The 23,068-nt window shown below is 41.7% G+C and overlaps 1 protein-coding gene across 1 annotated transcript in view; it reads left to right on the top strand.

The window, feature by feature from the left end:
- Positions 1-202: 202 nt before the first annotated feature.
- GUCA1C (guanylate cyclase activator 1C) overlaps positions 203-23,068 on the top strand; it is a 32,876-nt gene continuing 10,010 nt past the window's right edge. Inside the window, exon 1 of the mRNA XM_042840118.2 lies at positions 203-677. Within this exon, the coding sequence (XP_042696052.2) occupies positions 453-677 (225 nt within the window). The 5' untranslated portion in view covers positions 203-452. The remainder of the gene's footprint in view (positions 678-23,068) is intronic.

Raw genomic sequence — 23,068 nt, 5'->3', positions numbered from 1 at the left:
CTCGCATCACACATGCCCGTTAATTCCTGACCTTTTCCTTCTTACTTACAACATGCATTGTAGCCATTATTTACAACCATTTAGGGATTAGACTTTTGTGTGTCATTAATAGTTACCATACAGTTTAAAGACAACCAGTTTGAGGATATGCTAACATATTTTTGCTAGTAGTTGCCTTAACTATCAGTGGGGAAAAAACTACTGGATAGAATCACATCCTTGGGAATTTGAAGAAACAATCTTTTAAGTATCCCTATTAGCTTTGACTTTAAACATGTTACAAAACCTTTCTGGTTTAAAACTGGGTATTGACGGTAATCTCACTTAGGTTTCTATTTTTAATTGGCTTGTATCGGCTCTCTCATAAGAGGTTTACATTAGCTCTTTAGGGGCAGGGCTTGAGTTTGAATTTTAGTTGGGTGCAAGCCACTGAAGTTGAGAAACATAAGTTTATGAAAAAAAGATACTCATTGTGTGACACTATGGGAGCCGGTGCATCAGCAGCAGATGATATCAATGCTCCAGAGATCCATCAATGGTACACCAAATTTATGAGGGAGTGCCCATCTGGGCAACTTAGTCTCTATGAATTCAAGACACTTCTGGATCTGCATGGTCTGAATCCACAGGCAGACACATATGTTGATCAAGTGTTTAATACCTTTGACTTGAATAAGGTAAGATTTGTTTAGTACACATTTGTTTAGTACACATTTTATTTTACTATGCAACCTGTGATCTGCTTTGAATTGCTCACAGACCTAACACTGCAGAGAGTTGCGTTAATATAATTTGAGTTGCTTGCAAATAAATGTGGCTATTTAGATATAGCTAAACTTCCTTTTGAGTACTTTAAAGGGCACGTTTGGAAAACTAAGACTGTGCTCATGATTTTTAATAATGATATTAAGAAATAGTCTTGAAAATTGGATTAAGTTTGCTATTTGTTTATATGCTTTATTCTTCCGCTCATTGCTCTAGTATTTGCGCACTTCTAAAACATACATGAATGTACTTTCACAACACCCATAGGGCATGTCTATACAACAAAAGCTGTGCACAGGCTAGCCTACCAAGCTAGCTTGAAGCCAGCACAGCATGGGTTAGCAAGTTGAGTATTTACCTCTAGTCTGTGCCAGGCTTGTATGACCCATGTTGTGCAGTCTTCATTGTTATTGTTACCTATAGCTGGAGTCAAGCTGGATCCGCTAGCCTGTGCACAGCTTTTGCTGTGTAAATATATCCTTAGTGAGAGCAGAATTATGTTCTCTATTTTACGGATGGGGAACTGAAGCAGAGAGAGAGCTGTGACTTGCCCAGAGTCACACAAGTGGCAGATCTTTATCTATCTATCTTTTTTTATTCCCTGTCAATACAATAACAGTTTATATAGTATATTCAAATTTGTCTGATTTACTCTGAAATAAATCATGTTACAGAAACAGTCACCTCTTCTATCTGGCAGCTATTATACAGTCTAATAATTGTATTTTACTTATATGCAGTCTAAATGTCCCTTCATTCCATTTTATACCATTACTTACAACATTTTATTTCCATTAAGTCAAATTACATTATTTATTCTTAATTTTAAAGGCCAAATAACCACTACTACTTAAAATACACTTTAAGCAAAAATAATAGAGCCAAAAACACATGTCCCCAATAATTTGTACTTCGATAGGTTTAGAATAAAATGGCACTGTGCCAAGCAGCAGTGAAAAATAAGAGTGTAATTGGTTATGTAATGTGTAAGTGTAGCCTTTGGGTGGGCTAGAGATTACTTTATTGCCCTTCCCCAGTGTCTAAAAACCCCAGCCCCCATGGAAAAGCACCTGGAGACCCAGAGTTCAGTCTCTAAGGATTTTCAGGAAGGATTACACAGGATCAACCTTCCCACATTCAAGTCCCCAAAAAAACAAAAGGAATTAACTTAATTTTCAAGTACCAATTTTATAAAACCGTATGATAAAGAAACATAATAATTAATAACTACTACTTGCCCTCAAGGAGTCTGACTCTAGCAGACTAACTCTTGGCACTGTGCCCTTCCCACTGGTTTTCTTTCTCACTTGTGCTGCCTTTTTTGACCCAGCAGCTAGTCAGAGTTCAGGGTTCTGGGGATGTTCTAGTTAGGGACAGAAATTGATGGAGTCTGGTATTTTCTGCAACCTTATTTATATACAAATAATGTACAACATCCTGCTTATCTGAATGCAGGAGGAACCAGAAATAAAAGAATAACTTCTTAGCTGACTGCCCCAAACCGGCCAAAACTAGATCCCAAAAAGCCCCCTTTCTAGATTTTTCAAGGGTCATATGCTATGCTCGCAGGCTACTTCTTGGATTTCTTGCTTTTTCCCTTCTGTGTCTGTTTTCCCTACACACCACAAACACACACACACACATACACACTCTTTCTCTCTAAAACAACACCTGGTAAAGGGAAAGTTATATTAACAGGTCAGAAATCAAATCCGATCCATTTTATAGTGTTTCTATATATTTAGCTTTTACTTGCTAACCTTATTGCTTCTAGCCAAATGGGAAGCTCCAGACAGACATGGGTAAAATACTTTTGCCATGTACGTTTTAGTCAAAGCGAAGGGTTTACTGTACATCATCTTGTCACCACACTCCTACGATGCTTTGCCATTGCTTCCTGCTCAGGAATGGTATTTCCAGTCTGTGATCATTGATTGAAAGCTCCAATCATTCCTCTTGGCAACCATTTCAGAGACGCTAGAAACTCAGGATTTCAAGATTCTGTGGCATCTTACTGCAGAAGACAGACAGCTTCCTTTAAAGCAACAGGCTTAAACAAAAACATCTGCTGCTTAAATACAGATTGTTTTAGACATCCAGCAGTTCTTGCCATCCATTTTAATTATTTGGAATATTTTGTTAGATGCTCCTCATTTGTGTACACGCCTGTTAGAATACATAATTGAGAGGGTCCAGGGCACATCCATCTTCTCTCACATTTTCTTCATGGTAGAAAGCAGCACATTTTTCTTCTAGGAGACAGGCCCTCAAACCTAGCTAGGCCACTGGAGATTCTGGGGAATAGTGAGGCCTATGATTCAAGCAAGATTGTCTTGAGGGCAATCATAATAGAAGCCAAATGTAAATGTCAAAACTCAACTTACCCTCCTTATTGATAAAATCATGTTTAACAATTGCTAAAATTGTTTGGAAATGTGGGGAGGGAGAGAGGGTTATGCCTAAACCCCACAAGTTTCCTAAGAGATTTCTCGTGAAGTCTGAATCAAAAGTGTCCCTTCTTCAAAATCATAAAAAATAGTGTTTATTTTTCTATGGCGCTGGGTAGCACAAGACTTGAAAAATTTGCAACGTTTTCAGTGAAATTTGTTATCAATTAATCTGTTTGGCGGGTGGGTATAATTTTTATGCAGAAACAAAACAGAAACTTCATGCCTTTGGGCTTGCAAAATCATTTCAGTACTTATGACATTTCAAATCGAACCCTCTCACCTCAAAAGGTGCACATCAGTCCCTTACTGCTTTCAGTCAAATTAGCCATATATTAATCTATAGGTGTCTGGCTGCAAGCAGAATTTGAGAGCTCCAAGGATCACTGTTGAATGTGTGGTCACAAGGAGACTGAGCTCACATCCTAAACTTATGTAAACCACCCTAGTCAGTTAAAGTCAATCAAGCAATAGCACGTCACATCAGGCGAGGATCTGCCCTTGTGTGCCCTGCTTAGAGGAGTCTATACAGTCATTGGGCAGAACTTGATCTGCTTCCACTGGGCCTGGCCAGAGCGAGCTATATTCTAATGCTTGATTTGGACAATGCTTCTGTAAGCCACAAGTTATATTTAATACAGTCTTTTGGAGGCAAAGGGAACTGTCTGTGCTATAAGTTGGTTTGTGTGTGTATGCGGGTGGGGGGGCATGATTAACGTAGTATCCCCATACTGGCAAACTTCCATCAGAAAGGCTTCTTATCTATCTTTAAACTGCTGGGTCAAAAAAGGCAGCACAAGTGAGGGAGAAAACCATTGGGAAGGGCATAGGACAAAGAGAGTGTCTGCTAGAGTCAGACTTCATGAGGGCACGTTATTGATGAATGGTGTATAATAAAATATAGACTGTCCTTGTAATGGAAAAGCTTTCACACCAAGTATAATACAAGAGAAGCACCAAAAAGAGGAGTAATATTTAGAAATTTGGTCACTCTTTCTAGCATACTCACAAGATGAGGGTTCCCCAGCCAGCAAACCAGGATCTTTAGCCAGGTTCTTTGAATATTAATTAGTAATGTACATATACAAGTAATATCAATATGTAACAAGTAATATATGATGTAATATGTTAATGTTTTATTGTAACTTTGCCTTAATAAAATGTTTATCTATCTATCTATCTAAAAACAATCCTGTGGGCTCACTCCCCTACTGGTTCTCCTATTTTCTCTGCTCCCTGGACATGCTGAATGGTCACCTGGTCCTCCACCATGCACTCCATGGATGTACTTCCAGGCAAAAGCTCCTTTGTTTATACAAATGTAACTAGTTTTGAAGTTGTGTTCCTTCAGCAACTCTGTGTGCATGACACAGACCATGTTTCAGAGATCTCATATATGTTGTGGGCACAAACACATTCAAGAAGCGAGATTACATTGACCCTAATGCAGTAGGCCTTTCTAGAGATTTTAATGCCTAGTGCATTGACTATAAATGACAACATGTTTTTTGAATCATTCTTAAACTGGAATATCAATATGGAAATATTTCCTAAATGTTAAATTGCTACTAATTAAATGTTCTCATCCTAACCTATAGATAAGGATGTCTTATTTGTCAGTTTATAAAAGAAACCGAATCATAATGGTACAGGCAATTAGGGTTTGATTTAGTGTAAGGAGAAAATCCTTACAACCCAAATGTAGATGAAATCTTGTTAAAATTGGCTACAATACTTTAATGAGATTTACTTTGATTTGAAAAGTTGTATTCAAAGACTTATTTGATCATTTAATCAATGTGTTGCCATGCACTTCCACTAACTTATAGATAAGCTACTTGTTCTATTCATCTCTGTTAAATGTAGTAAGTAAATAATGCAAGAATCAGTTGGTTAGGTTCCTGTGACCTGTGAAGAATGAGATTTTCATACTCATTTAGCATAGGGAACAATATACTGAAAATAGGATCTTGCTATCCAAGTTCTTATGCTACTTATTATGGCCGTAAAGGAAACTAGCCAAAGGAATAAATGACTGTCGTATTATAAGAAAATTGGATTTTAAAATGTAGGTTCTAATTAGTCCTCCAGTGCTACAAGCCAAAATCCTGTTGATCTTTTTTTACTTTTCTATTCTATTTTTTACTATTCTATTCCAGTGATTTTCTGCTAACATTTCAGAAAGCACTGGATAGACCTCATTTGGAGAATAGTGTCTTTTTTTGTCATCCCACCCGAGAAAGGTTGAAGTCCAGAGGAATGGAATCTCCACAGCAAGGAGGGGGAGGGGGTTATATATGAGGAGACAGTGATAAGAGTAGCTTCGAAAGCTGATGACCAAGAGGTGACATGAACAAAGTACTTACAGGTTAATGTAATACATAAGTAGTTTATCTGATATCACTGAAGAGATGAGAATAAGAAAAGATAGATTCAAGAGGGACTATTTAAAAAAGTATTTAAGGAAACATTTTAAAGAGAGACTGGTGAATACGCTGCAGGACTTCCAGGAGGTGAGGGCACAGCAGAAAAGTTTTAAGCAAAAATTGGTTGATAACATGGAATTTCATTTAAAAGAATATTAGTTTTATGCTTGGAAGGATAGTTATGTAGCCATGTAAACAAAATCATGTATTTTGACACAGTCCCACATGATTGTTTTTCTGTCTCTGGTATCCAGTGCTGAATTGGGTTGGGTTTAGCCAAGTTGTGCCTCTTTTTCCTGGAAACAGTCTTCTTTTGCTCCGGAATCTAAGCTTTCCTTTTTTAAAAAAAGTTTCTAGTTCTTGTACTTGCAAACAGAATCTTCAAAATGTGAAAGATCTAATGTTAACAAATGATGTCTATTTGAATCTGTAGACAGCTTGCTATAATTCAAGAGAGGTGTGAACTGCTCCTTTACATCATTTGGAAAATTAACAATGTACACATTGATATCACTAGGCTTCAGGCTTAACTTCTGGTCAAAGCACATAGGAAAGGAGAAGGGTGATCATATTATGAATATTCACTCCATCTACTGTGAGCAGTGTTTTCTTTTGGTATCGCAAGTGTGCAGAGTTTTGTGTAAAGGGAAACGTGGTGGAATATGTAACTTAGCAGTACCACTTCTTTCTTTCCCAGTCTGAGCCCTGCTTCTATCATTACCATCACCAGCAATCAAGTTTCTGGTATTAAAACTTTGACTTTTTCTTGTTTCATGGAAAAAACAGATCTTGCTCTCCCATAGCCTTGTTGTTTGCATGGTAAAGCAGTAATAAAAGCTTTTGTATCAATAAATTAAGCAGATTCTACACAAAGATCTAGAGGGAGCAGATAAATATATAGGAACAACACTGACCATCTTTCTTACTACAGCTGGAAATGACACCACCATTGTCTCTCATGTTTAAAATAGAGAGAGAGAAAGAGTGTGTGTGTGTCTGTGTATATATACACACAGTCTCTGCTAGTCTGAGACACAAACCAACAAAACTCATTTGCCCCCTCAATCAGTTTATTGTGCCCAAGTGATGCTGCAAAAACTTATCTTGTGTATATAAAGTAACTCACATTTTTGGTATGCAACACTTGGATATTACAAGGCATCTTATTAGTAAATTATGAATTGTCAACTTTGAAGATTGGGTTACATTGTTTGGGCCCCATATTCAAAGGACCCTTAACATTTAGTTCATCTTTATAGAAAATCCTGTGGAATGCAATAGAAATTAAACTGGTCTATGTTCTACAAATATTGAATCGGATTCTATAGAAACTACTCTAATAACCTATAAACTCTATTAGAGAATTACATCCTTTCCATAGATTTTAATTCCCTAAAGAATTGTATTATCAGATTTTTCTACTGCACTCTGCAGGATGGTTTAAAAAAAAATCTCAATCTGTTAAATTGTAAAAGACTTCCCCATAACAGCAGGTACAGACCTAAGCTTTAGAAGATTTCTTTATAACTGTATTGTATAATGGTTTGGCTAAGTGCACTCTGGCTGGTTATATCATTGTACTGTCAGCTAGGTCCCCAGGCTCCAGAGCCTAATATGGTTTCTGGTGAACTTTAGCTATTTTCTTGTTACAGTGAGAAAAATAACCTAGAATTCATCTCATAACATAAACAACTTTCCTGTCATATTCTAGACGTCTTTTTTTTTTTAATGTGGTAAACATCTTGTGCATCTGTTATGACTTTGTTCAGTGTTTGGAGATGTCTATTACCTGTCTCTCAAACAGAGTTGTGTTACCCTTTGACTATGGTAAGTCTGCTAGGAATTTTGCTGGCGACTGTTCACATTGCAGCAGTGTTGCTCTGTTGAGAAGAGCTAAGTATTGACGTTCTCTTTAATAAATTGCTTTTTGATCAAGTCCTTCAGTGTATGGACTTCTAATCTGTTCATTTCTGGGTGTATCTAAGTCTGCATGTCTTATGATGATATTCATGACTTTCAGAAAAGTCCAGGAACTGAGATTTAACATTGTCACATATGAAACTGTGGTATCTTCCTGCAACTTCTCAGAAGTAGTGACCCTGGAACAGTCCATTATGAATGATCATGAGGCTGTGTTCCCAATGTCAGTGAGGACTCCCAAGGGCCTGGGTTCTTTCCACTGAGCTTCTCTGTATCTCAGGAAGTCTCCTCACTTACTTCCTCTTTCATCTGTGGCCAGAATGATTTCTCTGACTTTCTGCTGTAGTCATTTGAAGACACTTTGCATTATCCTTTCCACACCTGACTTCTTGTTCCTGTGGTTTTTCAATTCTAGTGCTCCCTAAATCGTAGACAGTTCTTTTATACTATTAAAATGCAGGTGAGAAGGGTTAACTTCTCCATCCATTAATTGTAGCTTGTATTATTGCTTGAAATATGTCATCGTTGGTTATTTCTCCTTCCATTTCATACCATATTCCTGCTGATCTATCACATGATGCTTTTAGCATAATCTCACATTATTAGTGTTTGTGCCAGATAATCTGGTAGCATGTTCCTTGGAGATACCATTGCCCTCTCTGCCCCCCACTTTTGAGCACTTTAACTTGGCAGGGGGACAATGAAGGGATGGCATAATGGTGGAACCCCTTCTTTGTTGGCATGATGAGGGGTGAGTAGGCCAAATTTGAGTGGTGTTGTAACACTGTGCCCAGGTTGTAGCACCATTCTCTCAGAATTGGCCAGGTTGTTCCTTCCTGGTGCACGGGGTTGCAACACCACTCAAATTTGGCCTGTCTGGGTTGCTTCTGCCCCCCTCCCACCATGTTATCCTCCCCATAAATACTTCTTGCAATCCTTCTGGTGCCAATGCCTGGTTGTGTCATCAAACAAAGCATGCGCTCTTGACAGCACATCTGTTGTTAATGGGTGATGTCCTGGCTGGGACCAGGGTGCATGTTCGGCACTGAAAATCAGGCCCTTTTCAAATGTCAAATTGGGCACCTACAAATGGATTACTCTGTTTGTAAATCTTGGCCTGAATTTCCTTTATTTTCAGGTGTCTGTATGTTCAAAAACATCTGACTCTTAAAATAATGAAATGTATCCCCCGTGTGACCAATTTCTCTCAATTATTAGAAATTGACTCTTGGATTTATTGGTTGCTGCTTCTTGAAATTTCCAGTACTTTCTGCAGTTAATATTTAAGAGCAGTGCTGCCCCCATCCAGTTATCAATGTACATGTTCACTCCCAAGATCCAGTGTTCAATGTATTCTAAAAGGCAATATTGAGAAGCAGTAACTATCAAAATGCATTGAAAGAACAAATCTTGGCACTTTGAGTCCCAGAAAAAGAAGTTTCTTCAAGACATCCAATTTCTGGAAGGAAAGAAAAAAAGGGAAAAAACAGCTCCTGTCTTCTCTGTAAATATTTTTTTCTTTGTGGAAAAAGCGGAAATCTTCTTTTTTTTTTTTTTTTTTATCCCCGTTTTCTTGTTCAGCTCCTCAAACTCAACACAAAGTTTGTTTCCATCTTTGTAGCAATAAAAGGAGTGATCAGATTCAGAGTGTGGGCTCTTCTAATCTATTATTAATTATTTGTAAATTTATATTACAGTATTTCCTAGAAGGCCCAACCAAGATTGGACCTCATTTATTTAGGTACTGTAAAAATGAAAGCTGGTCCAATTTTATATTTTTGGGATGATTTTTGGTATTGAGAAATGGGGTTTTGATGCCAAACATTTTGTGGAAAAACAATTTCTAATGTCTCCATTTTAAATTTCAAAATAAAAAGTTATACCAATTCAAAGTTGGCTGAAAATTATCATTTTGAAAATGTGCAGAAATCCCAGTGTTTTTTTTTTTTTAAACTATCCACAATTTTTTTCACTGGGAGAAAGCTTTTTAAAAAAGTGAAAGGAAATAAGTGGGGACCCAGGGTTGGATATCTGCATAATAGTTCATGGAAGGGTAGCATGTGAGGGTCACTACAGAGAGCCAGTTACTCCCTGGTTGCCACAATAATTGTGAAACATATGTATGGATAGTATTTATGAAGCTATGTATGTATTCTGAAATCTATATGTTCTTAAGGTCCAGGAGTTAAGGCAGGTCACTGAAAGGTGACATATCTCCAACATGTTTCTTTCAGGCAAGAGGTAACAGACACCTATCTCCCTGTCAGGCCATTTGTGTATTGTGTATTTTATTCCACACACTATTTGCCTACTTAGCCAAGGACTAAATAAGTTTGTGAAATTGACAAAAGAGGAAATCTACAGAATGGAAAAAAACCAGCAGGGGGCAGGGTGCCCTGTTTCTGAATAAAGACCAAGAATTGTTCTAGTTTATCTTGATGTGCAAAGGAACACACTAGTATCTTCACCTAGGAGGCAAGCTGCCAGCCTGAATTTCATGAGGGGAGGATCACAGGCAACCCTGGCTATAAAGTGGTGCATGGATTTTGGGTGACCATTATGATACAAGATATGAGTATCTTGTTAAGTCTAAGCTCTAGAATGAGAGTTATGATTTTATTTTATATATAATCATTGCTTTCCAACTTGCTATTACTTGAATCTCTAGGCTTTGTTAAATACACTTATACTTGATCTCACTATAAACACATCTAAGTGCTGTGTGTTAAGTGTAGCGGTGATCGGAGCTGTAACTGGTAAGCAGGGGTGTATTGCTTCTTTGGGAACAGCAATTCTGTAAATACTGCAAGTGTCCACTGGCCATGTGGTTGGACACTTCAGGGAGATGTTCAGAGGACTCAAGAGAGCCTGTTACCTGTAAAGTAACAGCAGGGCTTGCAAGGCCTAGGAAGGGAGTGCTTGCGTAGCCAGTGGAGTTGAGGAGCTGACCTGCAGCAGGCACAGACAAGGTTTCCTTGCACTGGGGCAGGTGGTAGTGATGTGTGTGTCAACCCTGGGTACCCCTGCAGGGTATCACTGGCAGATTGGTAGCCCCTGTGAATACCTGAAACACATCAGATGTTCTTTCTGTTACAGGCAATTTACTTCATAACCACCGGATTAGCTGTAAACCTCAGACAGTTAGTCTAAGCTATCAAAATCTGATACTTGACCACAGCAAATACTTAACCTCTTCCTTCTATTTTATCAGGTTTCTTAAGTGTTTTAAAAGGTGTGGGGTGTGTTAATAGTCTAAGCCTTGGATTTGAAATCCCTAGACTCTCTAGATTTACAAGTTTATCATCCTGGTAGAGTCAACGCAACCCTTCTGATGTAGCTAAATAGAGTTCTGTGCAGTTTACTATATAGGAATCCTTCAGATGCAAACTTAAAACCAAGATCCTGCTTGTTTGCATAGCCCCTTAATGAGCCCAAGGTATTCTTACTAAGAGTGAGGGTTCACCATTAGTGTTCCTTGCCAAAATTTCCCCTCCCCACATCGTTAAGCAGTGGCAGAGTGCAACTGGGGGCAAGGGGAAAGTAATGGGTCATTGGTGGTGCTTCTCTCTTCAATGTGTGCATTCCGCTGCTATAATCTCCTCCTCGCCCTACTGAGGGGGAACAGACCACCTGCAGCAGCACCCTCCACCCCACCACCGCAACCCTTACATTGGCCCAGGGGGAGGGAAGGGAAGGGAGAGCAATTGAGCAAGCGTGCCCCACATTCACTCCACAGGGGCAGCTCCTGTCCCATGGCACTGGACCCAGCTCCCTATTCTAAGTGTTGTGACCTGACCCGTGGGACCATTCAGGTTTGGCCCAGCTGCCTTGTATCATGACAAAGGGGCAGCCAGAGCAAAGTGAGTGCTGTTGTGACATTGTGCATGAGGTCACAGCACTGTGTGATGTGGTGTGCCCCATTGCACTGCCCAGAGTGGGAGGCGGGACCCAGCCCCATGGGACAGGAGCTGCCACTGAAGCTGAGTGGGGGGCAGGCTCGCTCACCAGTCCATGTGAAAATTCATGTCCTGCACCTCCTATCAATTGCATAATAGGTTTGAAAAGGCACCACACATACACCTAACCACACCAGGCCTGGGAGGCGGGGGGCACAGTTGCCACCCCTGTTAGTTCTGCCACTGCTGTTAAGCAGTGTGCTTTGTGCTAATTGGTTGGCTCACACTCTCCCACAGTTGTCTGCATTTCAGTGGCGCTGCTTTTACGTGGTTAGGAAATTGCTTTGGGATACAAGGCATTATGCAAATTCTCAAATTATTACTAATGTACACACCTTTGATAGCACTGGCTGAATAGAAACATCAGCCGTCACATCTAACCTGCTTTATATTAATTCTGATTCAGTGCAAACGTGAGTCTCAGCCCTGTTAAAATCAGTTGTGCATTCACAACATCAGAAGTGACTGTTTAAAGTACTTGCAAATAAATTAATTAGGAAGAATTGTTTGAATGGCCATTGGGAGGGCAATGTTTAGAGCTTTTTAACTAATTCTGAAGATTATCAACTCTATTCTAGATACAAAAGGATAATGTTCTTGTTAAATTCCTGGTGCTAGAGAGTATTACCTAATTAGCGTTGCATAATGTCATAATTCCTTTAGTGCCCCATTTTCTTTTTACAGGCCACAGAGCTCTGGTGAGTGACTAAAGAGAACAGCCGCCAGCAACTGCACACAGCTGACATTCTAAAGCAATATCCTGTCATAAAAGGATGAAAATAAATTGCCCCGTTCCTTACGAGATGCAACTACTACTGAACAAACCCCCTTTAAACACCTCATCAGGCTTGCCAGCTGCACACTAATGTCTTCTCATTACATCCAGAGCAAGAGCTTTCCCCTTTTGCATTTAGTGTGATTAATCTGTCAAAATAAGTGCATAGAAATGCCTCACATAATCTGGTTTTGATACAAATGCCACACAAATCTTGAAAGATTGTGTATCTTTCCCTTCAGCAGAAGCATCATATAATTCAACTAAAATAATTAACTGGAAGTAAATAGTGCTCCTATTTAGCCTTTCAGTGTTAACCTTTGTTTAGTAACTAATCATTTAATTTCCTTCTCTCCAGCCAATTTTTTTTCATGGTTTCCAACCCAAACCATTCAGAATTTGGTTGCTTTAATTTAATTTTGCTGGGAATTTTTAAGGATATTTGAAAGCCAGCTCAAAACATAACTCCCCCGTCTCCAGTTTTAATGTCTGCTTTCTCCAGTGCTCATTAGAGCTGAACAGTTCTCAGGGGAGCAGGGGAAAATGTCCACCACTAATGCCCACACACACTGAGGAGTCTCCAATGACTCACTTGAGGAACTCCCTCCTCACATGTTCTGTTGACTGTCTCTGTGGGGCTTTTAACCCTGTAAGCATAGTGAGCAAGGGACAGGGCCTGGGAATGAAAGCTACTTCTCTAGCATGGCCGCGCAATGCATGTTGAAACCTGCTCTAAGAGGCAAAGGTTGCTTAAAGGAGGTGATGTGCTAGGAGCAGTGGAACAGAACTCTTGTCAATATATTTCAGGAGATTTAATAAAAATCAGGAAGTTGCCTAATAAGGGTAGCCACTTAGACCAGTTGCACTGGACTAGTTAAAGGGCTAGCAAGGTTTTTTTTGTTTGAAGTTTTATTCAAATGCAAGCTTCTGGTGTTATTGTAGGGTCTACATTGTCACAGTGCATTGAGAAAAATTGCATAGGAACTGAATATTAAAAAATGGATCCAAGAAATAAGTTTTTGGTGTGTGAATTTGCTCATCTGTACTAGAACTAGGTGTTGCTGTTTTTGTTTTGTTGGTTAGTGTTTTGTGGGTGGGAGTAGGGAGAAGGTTGGTTGCTAACCCCAAAACTGGGTGTATTAGGTCAGGGATCCATTTTATCTGAATTCCCCACGTTTATTTTGTGTAGTGGCTTAAATAAAGGGTTTTGGTCTTCATTATCTCTAGAGTTCAGTGTTCATGAAAGTAGCTAGGCTGATGTTTAGGTTTAAGACAGTAGAGCTGCCTCTGTGTCACTTTAAAGGAGTGTGATGCTCCCCGTGGGTTGCCAGGTTTGTGAGGCACCTCACCATCTCCTGCCTTTAGCATGATGATGTCTTGTCTGTGCCTGTCGCGGATCACCTCCCTGAAACCACCAGCCTCTGGCAGCACAAGCGCTGTTTTCCAGGCCTTGTTCTCTCTGTTTTGGTAACAATAGGCACACACCAACCCTGCAGCGTCCAGCCCCTTATCCACAGAACACTTACAGAATTAAGTGACCTGCAGTTCCCAAGGGAACAGTACACACCAGCTTGTAAGATTCAACTCAGAACCATCACTGTGCTTAACACCACAGCACTTAAACTTATTCTTGTTTTCATGATAAATATAGCTATTATCAAAGAACAAAGACCCAAGTGCTTGTGAGTAAGAATTTTGGAAACAAATGATTACTTATAAAACAAAATCGTAAAACACTTTCTAGAGACTAAACTTAACTAGCAGGTTAACCTCCCATCTAAAGAAGTTTATCTCAACCAAAGTTCTTGCCAGTCTTTTCTACCAAGCCTGGCTGAGATCCCTTTTTCCATCAAGCAAACTTGCTGTCCATTTACTTCCTCAGTGAAGGGTGCCTGGGTGTCTTTTTTGTAGAGTAGAGTAAGCCTTTAATCTGCACCCCCAGACAGGGATTCCCCTCTTCTGCTGTTTCTCTCTTCCCATTAGTGTCTTTCTGAAGTTCCCATCAGCTCTTCAGTAGCATTTAACATAAAATGCTAATAATTGCCCATTGTGAAAGAGACAATACTCAGTTTACATGTAAACAGATGGCTGAACACCTCTTGTCTGACAGAAAACCTGTTTTTCATCTTTGCTGGTGACCAATACTTAGAAACAAGCTGTAAGAAAGAACATATTTTCAGGGTATCTACATAACTCCTTACGCAACATTCGTAAATGCATTCTGCAATGGTATTGATGACCAATGTGACACCAGCTTTTGAGATCTCACATGACACACATTGGGAAACTAGATTGTAGATGCCAGACCCAAGAGATTCCTGTAACCCCTCTGAACCCCCTTGCCAGTTGGCATCTAGAGGTTCTTGGGTTACAGAGAGGCTGGTGCACAGCTTCTATGACATTGCACCCTCCTTTGTTTTCTTCTCCCCACTACTTTTCTGCATTTATACAGGTCTGGGCCCAGGACCTCCTAGAAGTTAAATGGAAACAAATTATAGTCATTGTAGGATTTTTGCCTAATTTTCTAGTGCTTGTTCCTAAAGTTGTACCCAGGTTTAGAGCTGTGACCAGAATAGTTCCAAAAAAAAAAAGCCCCAGTGGTGGCTGAGTGTTAATGGGCTCCCTGTTGTGCATGTCCTATATAGAGAAAGAACAGCTTAACTCTTTCTCATGGAGCCTCCGAGTTAGCACAAGAGATTAATAAGCACCAAATCCCCACGCTTGTTTGGAGTCTCGTCAGCACAGTTCTATTTTTTGTTAATCAAGCACTGATACTTTAAAAAACCTCAAAAAAACAAAAACAAAATACCCCAACCCTGCAATATAGTGAAATATAGATAAAACTCTCACATTTTGCCTCTCAGTCATCAGATCAAATTGGTAGGGGCAAAATCTATCTTTTCAAAGCCTATTAGATTCGGTGATCTGTGTAAAATGTGTTCTCAGCCCAGTTCCTAGTGGGCAGATCCTCACATTGCCAAATTCCTGTCAAGATGGTCACTAACCGACATTCTTGCTGGCCATCTTAGCAAAGAGGTTAAACATCTGAGTGGGCATGGAGTCTGAACTAACCTTTAACCCACTAAATATGGACGGGGTTTAGGACAGCCCAGGCAGCCTAGCATGGGCTACCAAATGACGAGGCCTGAAACTATAGGTGAGAAAAGGCGTAATGGGTGACACCTTGGACATTACCCTGGTGACCTTTTGGGAAGTGTGAAAGGCTCCCCTGGTCCCCCTTTCAGAGCAATGTCCCTGGTGGGGCCCCTCGCCCAGAGCATCTCCAGGTTCCTCTATATCCTGGTGACTATGGATTACACCACCCGCTTCCCCAAGACCATCCCGCTAAGGAACACCACCGCTCGAACCATCGTGGTGGAAGTTTTGAAGGTCTTCAGCTGGGTGGGCTTGCCCCGAGAGATCCTTACTGACCAGGGAGCAGATTTTACATCCTGGCAACTCCACCAGGTCTGTGGGCTTCTGGGATCAAGAAGCTGCAGACTTCAGTCTATCACCCCCAAACCGATGGGCTGGTCAAGCAGTTCAACAGAATGCTGAAGGACATGCTCTGCAAGTTTCCACCCAGGGACCTGCGCCAGTGGGACCAATTAATCCCACCCCTGCTGCTCACCATCAGGGAGGTGTCCTAATCCTCCACAAAGTTCTCACCCTTCAAACTGCTGTACAGTTGCTAGCCTCTGGACCTGCTCAACCTAATGGGGGAAACCTCGGAACAGACATCGTCACAGGCCCAGGGCCTCTACAATATCTGCTACAGTTATAGGATGCCTGGCGAGGGAGAGCTTGCAGGCTGCCTAGAGAGGCACAGGTGAGAACATACAACAAGGGAGCCTGGACACAGGCCTTTGAACCCAGTGATTGGGTTCTCCTCTTACTTTCCTTGGAGGAGTCAAAACTCCTAGCCCAATGGCAGAGGCGATATGAAATCCGGCAACCCGAATGACAAAGGAAGTGATAGCTATACCACGTCAATCTCCTGAAGCTGTGGCATGAGTGGGAAGGGCTGCTAATTGCCCCATACCTTCCAAACCAGACCTGGGTCCCCAGGTCCCTGGGACCGCTTACTCCAAAAAGCCCCTACTCAGAGACACCCTCATATAGGAGAAGCAGGCCATATGCCTGTTGAAGACCTTTCCCAGGACCTTCACGGTCTTACTGGGCCAAAACACCCTGGTCCAGCACACCATCATGACAAAATCAGGAGAGGTAATCCATGAGGCAACGTGACCCCTCCCGCAGCGAATGTGGGAGGTGGTAGAGAAGGAGGTCCAGGTGATGGTGGACCTAAGGGTTATCAAAAGGTCGAAGAGCACGTGGCGCAACCCCATAGTGCTGGTCCCAAAGCTGGAAAGGACCCTTTGCTTCTGCATCGATTTTCAGAAGGTCAATGCCTTCTCCAAATTCGATGCCTACCCAATGCCCCAGATTGACAAGCTGCTCAATTGACTCTGAGAGGCCCGGTACATAACAACCCTCAATCTCATCAAGAGTTATTGGCAAAACCCACTTGATCCAGGATCAAGGGGGAAAAGAGCCTTTGTCACCCCAAGCAGGCTCTATCAATTCTCCTGGATGCCTTTCAGCCTTCATGGCACCCCTGAAACATTCCAGCGACTAATGGGCCACCTACTCCAGCCCCACACTGAGTAGCCACCACTTATCTCGATGATGTGGTGGTATACAGTCGCCGCTGGGAGGACCATCTAATGCACGTGGCAACTGTTCTGAGGGCTCTCCCCAGGAAGATGTTAGGCAAACCTGGGGGTCTGTGGAGGAACAAACATAAGTGGTAAAATTACTACCCCTTCTGAGTGTACCTTGGTCTCTTGGTCCAGCTTTGGGACCAAGAGACCAAGGTACACTCAGAAGGGGTAGTAAGAAGTAGCCCAGGGACACCAGATATTAGTTCAGTTGTGTTGCCAGAGTCTAGGTCCACATGTTTCGGTGGGATCCCCGATGACCAAGTGGCAGAACTCTCGGCCACTGTCAAGGCCCTGAGCTGGGACCCAGTGGACTACAGCAGGCCCGGGTCCCCTTACTCCCTTGCCACCTCCTCCTTTTGGGGGCTGGTGGCCTACTCACTTGAGGCCAGCGGGTCTACTCACAGAGCCCTTAGGCTACTTATTGCTGTGTCCTATCCAGGGGGACAGAGCCCTTAGACTGCTAATTCCCCTGTTGAGCACTGCACTTATAGGCACAACATAGTGAGCTACATGAACCCTTCATTTTGAAAGGGGTATTATCTTTGTAGAGCTGATGGATGTCATGTAGCTGGAGACAGGAAATATATTTCAATCTCTTATCAGCACTCCTGTGTCACACTTCTATTACAGTATGTATTGGGTAGGCATGCCGTGTATCTGCCTGCATTTAAAAAAGAATTTTGATACGAGCTTGGGAGTCTAATAAGTGTTCTGCACAGCCTCTCAGTGCCTCAGCCAATTTCTACACTACTAAATTATGTTGGCATATAGCCACTGCAGTTATTAAGTAGCTTGTGCGTGTGCACACTCTGCTCCTTGTGTCAGCAGTGCGCATCCTCACCCGGAGCACTTGTATTGATGGTATTGTCAGTGTTGGGGCAGTGTGGGACTGCTCCTCAAAGCCAGTAACAGTCTACATAAGCAACACAGTGTCCACACTGACATGGTGTCAACCTAATTACATTAACTATAACTCTACGCTGCTCAGGGAGGTGGTGTTACTAAATCAGCATACAGAGGCACTTATGCCGGTGGGAGCCAAATTTTAGTGATGACACTTCCACAGCTAGGTCAACGTAATGCAGCTTACATTGGCCTAACCCTGTAGTGTAAACCAGGCCTCACTCTACCTAGATTACCAAATAGAAATGGATGAACTTCAAAATGTTCAGAGTTCTGTTTGGACAGGCATCCAACAACTTATCCTTCTTTAGTTTTTCCAGACATTTGAGCTCCTAATTTAAAACTGTCAAAATTAGCCAAACCTCCAGTCCTGAGTAAACAAAACTGAGTTGGAAATCTCAACTAAAAAAAAATATTGTAATTTTTTTTGGGGGGGGGTCTCTTTATCCTGGTACCAGATGGAAATATTGTGGCAATTCCTTTTCCAGAAAATGGTTACTAAATACTATTATGGGATGATGCTTCAGGGATAGATACTCAAGAAATACTCATTTATCAAAGGCTAACCCTGTCGCTGTGACAAAAGCATCTTTATCCCTCCCTTCCTCTGGTACACTGGCTGCTCAGGCTACGATGTGGCTCAAGGTTTTTGCAGGTCTATAGTTTTTGCTGGTGAGGCATGATTAGCTATGTTGGTTTCAATCTCACTGTTAGCCAGGCTTTTCATCTTGGCCTGACAGCCCATCATTACTTAGGGAGTGGGTGGATATGCACACATGCAAATGACAACTCAGCACATTATATACCAGCATCCTGTAGCCCAGCATGCTAACAGGTTAGCTAATAAACTTCCTCAACTGTTGACACTTTTAATAAAAAAAAAAAAAAAAAGTCAGAGAAACACCAGTGGAACCAGATTACAGGAAAGACACAGATGTGATAGCATTCTCCAAAAACCAAAATAAAATAGAGTGAGAGAGGGGGTATGTTTACACTACAAAATTGATTTCTATAAAATTGACTTAATCTTTAGAAATCGATTTTATACAGTTGATTGTGTACGTCCCCACTAAGTGCATTAAGTCAGCGGAGTGCATCCTCAATACCCTGGCTAGCATCGACTCACGGAGCGTTGCACTGTGGGTAGCTATCCCACAGTTCCCACAGTCTCCGCTGCCCATTGGAATTCTGGGTTAAGCTCCCAATGCCTGATGGGGCAAAAACATTGTTGTGGGTGGTTTTGGGTACATGTCGTCAGTCTTCCCTCCCTCCGTGAAAGCAACGGCAGACAATCGTTTTGTGCCTTTTTGCCTGGGTTACCCATGCAGACACCATAGCATGGCAAGCATGGAGCCCGCTCAGCTCACCGCTGCTGTTGTGAGCATTGTAAACACCTCACACATTATCCTGCAGTATGTGCAAAACTGGCTAAGAGATGCCAGCACAAGGACGATTGTGAGGAGGACATGGACACAGACATTCCTGAAAACACAGGCTTGATGTGAGTGTCATGCACCTTTCCCGGCCATCCCACATTGATGTCAGTGAAACGTCCCTTGTGATCCACCAGTGCTTGCAGCACCATTGAGAAGTACCCCTTGCGGTTTACATACTGGTTGACAAGGTGGTCCAGTGCCAAGACAGAGATATGAGTTCCGTCTATTGCCCCACCACAGTTAGGGAACCCCATTGCAGCAAAGCCATCCACTATGACCTGCACATTTCCCAGAGTCACCACCCTTGATAACAGAATGTCAGTGATTGCAATTGGGACATCATAGCAGCAGTGGGGCTGGTTGATACAGTGGAACATCTATTCTGGGCCTGGCAAACAAGCACAGACTGGTGGGACCACATAGTGTTGCCGGTATGGGATGATTCACAGTGGCTGCGAAAGTTTTGCAGGCATAACGTCACTTTCCTTGAACTTTGTAAGTCGCTTTCCCCTGCCCTGAAGCACAGGAATACCAAGATGAGAGCTGCCCTGACAGTTGAGAAGCGAGTGGTGATAGCCCTGTGGAAGCTTGCAACGCCAGACAGCTACCGGTCAGTCGGGAATCAATTTGGAGTGGGCAAATCTACTGTGGGGACTGCTGTGATCCAAGTAGCCAATGCAATCACTGACGTTCTGTTATCAAGGGTATCAAAAACAGCACAGCCCCACTGTAACAACCCCACCCCGAGTGCCGCCCTGCCGAAACAAAAACAAAACAAACAAAAAAACCCAAGTGCCGCCCCGCCAAACCAAAAAAAAATTAAAAAAAACCCCGCGTGCCACCTCGCCACCCCAAGATTGGCCGCCCCTTACAACGTGTCGCCCCAAGCACGTGCTTGGTCGGCTGGTGCCTGGAGCTGGCCCGGAGAACAGGAAATGAAATTCAAAATTTGCTGAGGCTTTTCCTGTGTACCTGGCTAGTGCATCAGAGTTCAAAGTGCTGTCCAGAGCAGTGACATTGGCGCACTTTGGGATAGCTCCTGGACGCCAATACCGCCGAATTGCATCTCCACTACCCCAAATTCAACTCAGCAAAGTCGATTTTAGCACTACTCCCCTCATTGGGGAGGAGTACAGAAGTCGATTTTAAGAGCCCTTTAGGTCGATGGAACGGGGTTGGTTGTGTAGACGCATTCATTTTAAAATCAACCTAACGCGGCTAAATTTGACCTAACCCCGTAGTGTAAACCAGGCCAGAGAGAGGGAAGAAAGTAGATCCTGGTAATACTTGCTGAGTAAGCCTAAAGTTTATCTGTAGTTCCATGAGAAATAAGCAGCATGAACTTCTCAAAAAGCAACAGTGCCAGACACATCTGATCACTTTCTTAACACAATTATAAAATTAGAGGAAGAAGGTCACACGCTCGGTATAATAAATCTGGGTTTCAGTAAAACTTTTTATAAATTGTTTCATGAAATCACACTTGAAAAATCAAAATTTAAACTGGTGTGGACATGATACTGCCATGGAGACTAGACACTGTCCAAAGAAGGTTTTGCTATATGACACACCAAATTCTGGAGAGATGTCCAATTTCATATTGTCAGGTTCAGTATCAGGCTTGGTCTTAATACCTTCATGCAATGGCTGGCAAATTTCATTGACAATCTGTTTATCCCCTAACCATGAATGAAGAATCTATCTTTATATGATTATTGGAAGGGTGTAAATGCTAAGCACCATATTCTTATCTATATTACACCAGTAAAAATAATTCCACTAGTTAATGGAGAAGTCCCTATCACTACAAGACCCTGGGATCCAGGTAGCTCCATCACACCTTTTGGGCTTGCCTCTTCCTGGACCAGAAAAGTATTCACACTATATTGGAGTAAGGGTCTGTGTTAGCCAGTTAGGATAGATCTAATCTTGCAACCCTTGGCTGTGACCAGCTTAGCAAGGTTGAAAATAATTTCTGAGCACCTTGATCTCATTAATAGTTAGCTGTGATTCCCAGAGGTCTTAATTGACTCGTGTTGTCTGTCTTCAAGCAGCTGACTTACAGACCAGAGACAGAAGGTACATTTTCACAGCTCTCGGTGTTCTTGCCTCTCACATTTTATATATGTGTTTCTTTTTGGAGAAGAAACAAGAAACTTCTTATGGTCTATTCAAATCCTGAGAGCCACCACCTACAAGAACAATTTCTATCATTTAAAACTTTCAAGCAAGGACTGATCTCTTTAAACACTTGAACATAGTCCCCTATTTTCTCCCTTTGTATAGTCTTCTTTTTAAAGAGTTTTTATTCATTAACATTATTGTTTCACGTGAGCACCAAATAAGGATTTTAGCATTTATTAATTGCAAAGTCCTCAACAATCCAAATGCCTCTTAATGTTCTGGCAGTAACTATAAGTTACAAATTATAACTTCTTAAATACCCAGGCAGTCCTTGCAATACTGCCTCTCTTTTATTATTAACATGAATATTGGCCAGATCCTTCAAAGGGATATGATTCAGACCCTTGAGGAAGATCACAAGAAAATTACCCAACTGCAAATTTTTGATATGTGATTGAGATATGACTGGAGTAAATTCCCCTTCAAATTCTTCTTCGCTTTAACCATCTTCAGCACTACTCCATATCATAGAAACTATCAAACTGGATCAGATCTGTGGACCATCTAATCTAGTGTCCCCTCTCTGAGAGTGGCCAGCATTACATGCTTCAGAGAAGGAGCAAAAAATGCTGCAGTAGGTGTGCCATACTGTCCGGAGTGGTTCATGAGCAAGAATACCAACCTCAGGGCAGATCATTACAAACCAGGGCACAAATCCCACTCTATCATTCGATTTCACAACCAAGTAACAAGTATAAACTCCTCAGGCACTATACAGTCTTAACTTGGAGCCACACACAGTCCCCTTGGGCATTCCGTTCTATCTTGTCACCCAGGCAAGCTTCACTCGGTGATATATTGTCTCTTTTACACACAAGATCACAAAATATTCAGGTTACTCCCAGTGCCAAAGGACCAGTCACTTACCCCATGTCAATTTGCACCCTAGATCTCACACCAAAGACATGGCTTGTAGCCAATCCTGTAACAACCTAACTAAAGGTTTGTTAACCAGGAAAAAGAAGTGAGTTATTTACAAGGTTAAAGCAGGTAAGCATACACACACACACACACACACACACAAATGAGATACAAACTTAAATTCAAAAGTTAACAGAAGCTTCTATAATAAGCAAGCTTTTATGTCATTCGGGGCTAACCCAAGCCAAGCAGCTTGGGGATCTCTTGCTAATGTTTAGGAATCTTTGTCCCTCAGAGTCCAGACAGCACAAAGAGACCCTAACGCCCTCTGGTCAGCTCAGGGATTTATTAGCTCCACCTCCCTAGAGCCCAAGCTGATAGGACAAGCACTTCTGCACATGGGTGGGTGGTGGGGGAGCAATCAACAAAGTCTTTGTTCCACAATGGCCCATTTGGATTCAATAGTCCTTCCTGATGGGCAGGAGATAATACCTCCTCTAGAAATCCAGCTTTTTGCATTAGGTGAAGTTTTTTTCCGATTTGGTGAGTTAACATAGTTTCAGAACAAATATTTTACAGTTATGGAGCAAAGACTTAAGTATCACCTTTTATAGTATGGGTTATTGATATAATAAGTAGGATTAATACATGCAGCATCCTACAAGCATTCC

Source organism: Chrysemys picta, chromosome 1 (assembly GCF_011386835.1).
Source record: "Chrysemys picta bellii isolate R12L10 chromosome 1, ASM1138683v2, whole genome shotgun sequence".
NCBI classification, from domain to species: Eukaryota; Metazoa; Chordata; order Testudines; family Emydidae; genus Chrysemys; species Chrysemys picta.
This window is presented reverse-complemented; position numbering and strand designations above follow the sequence as displayed.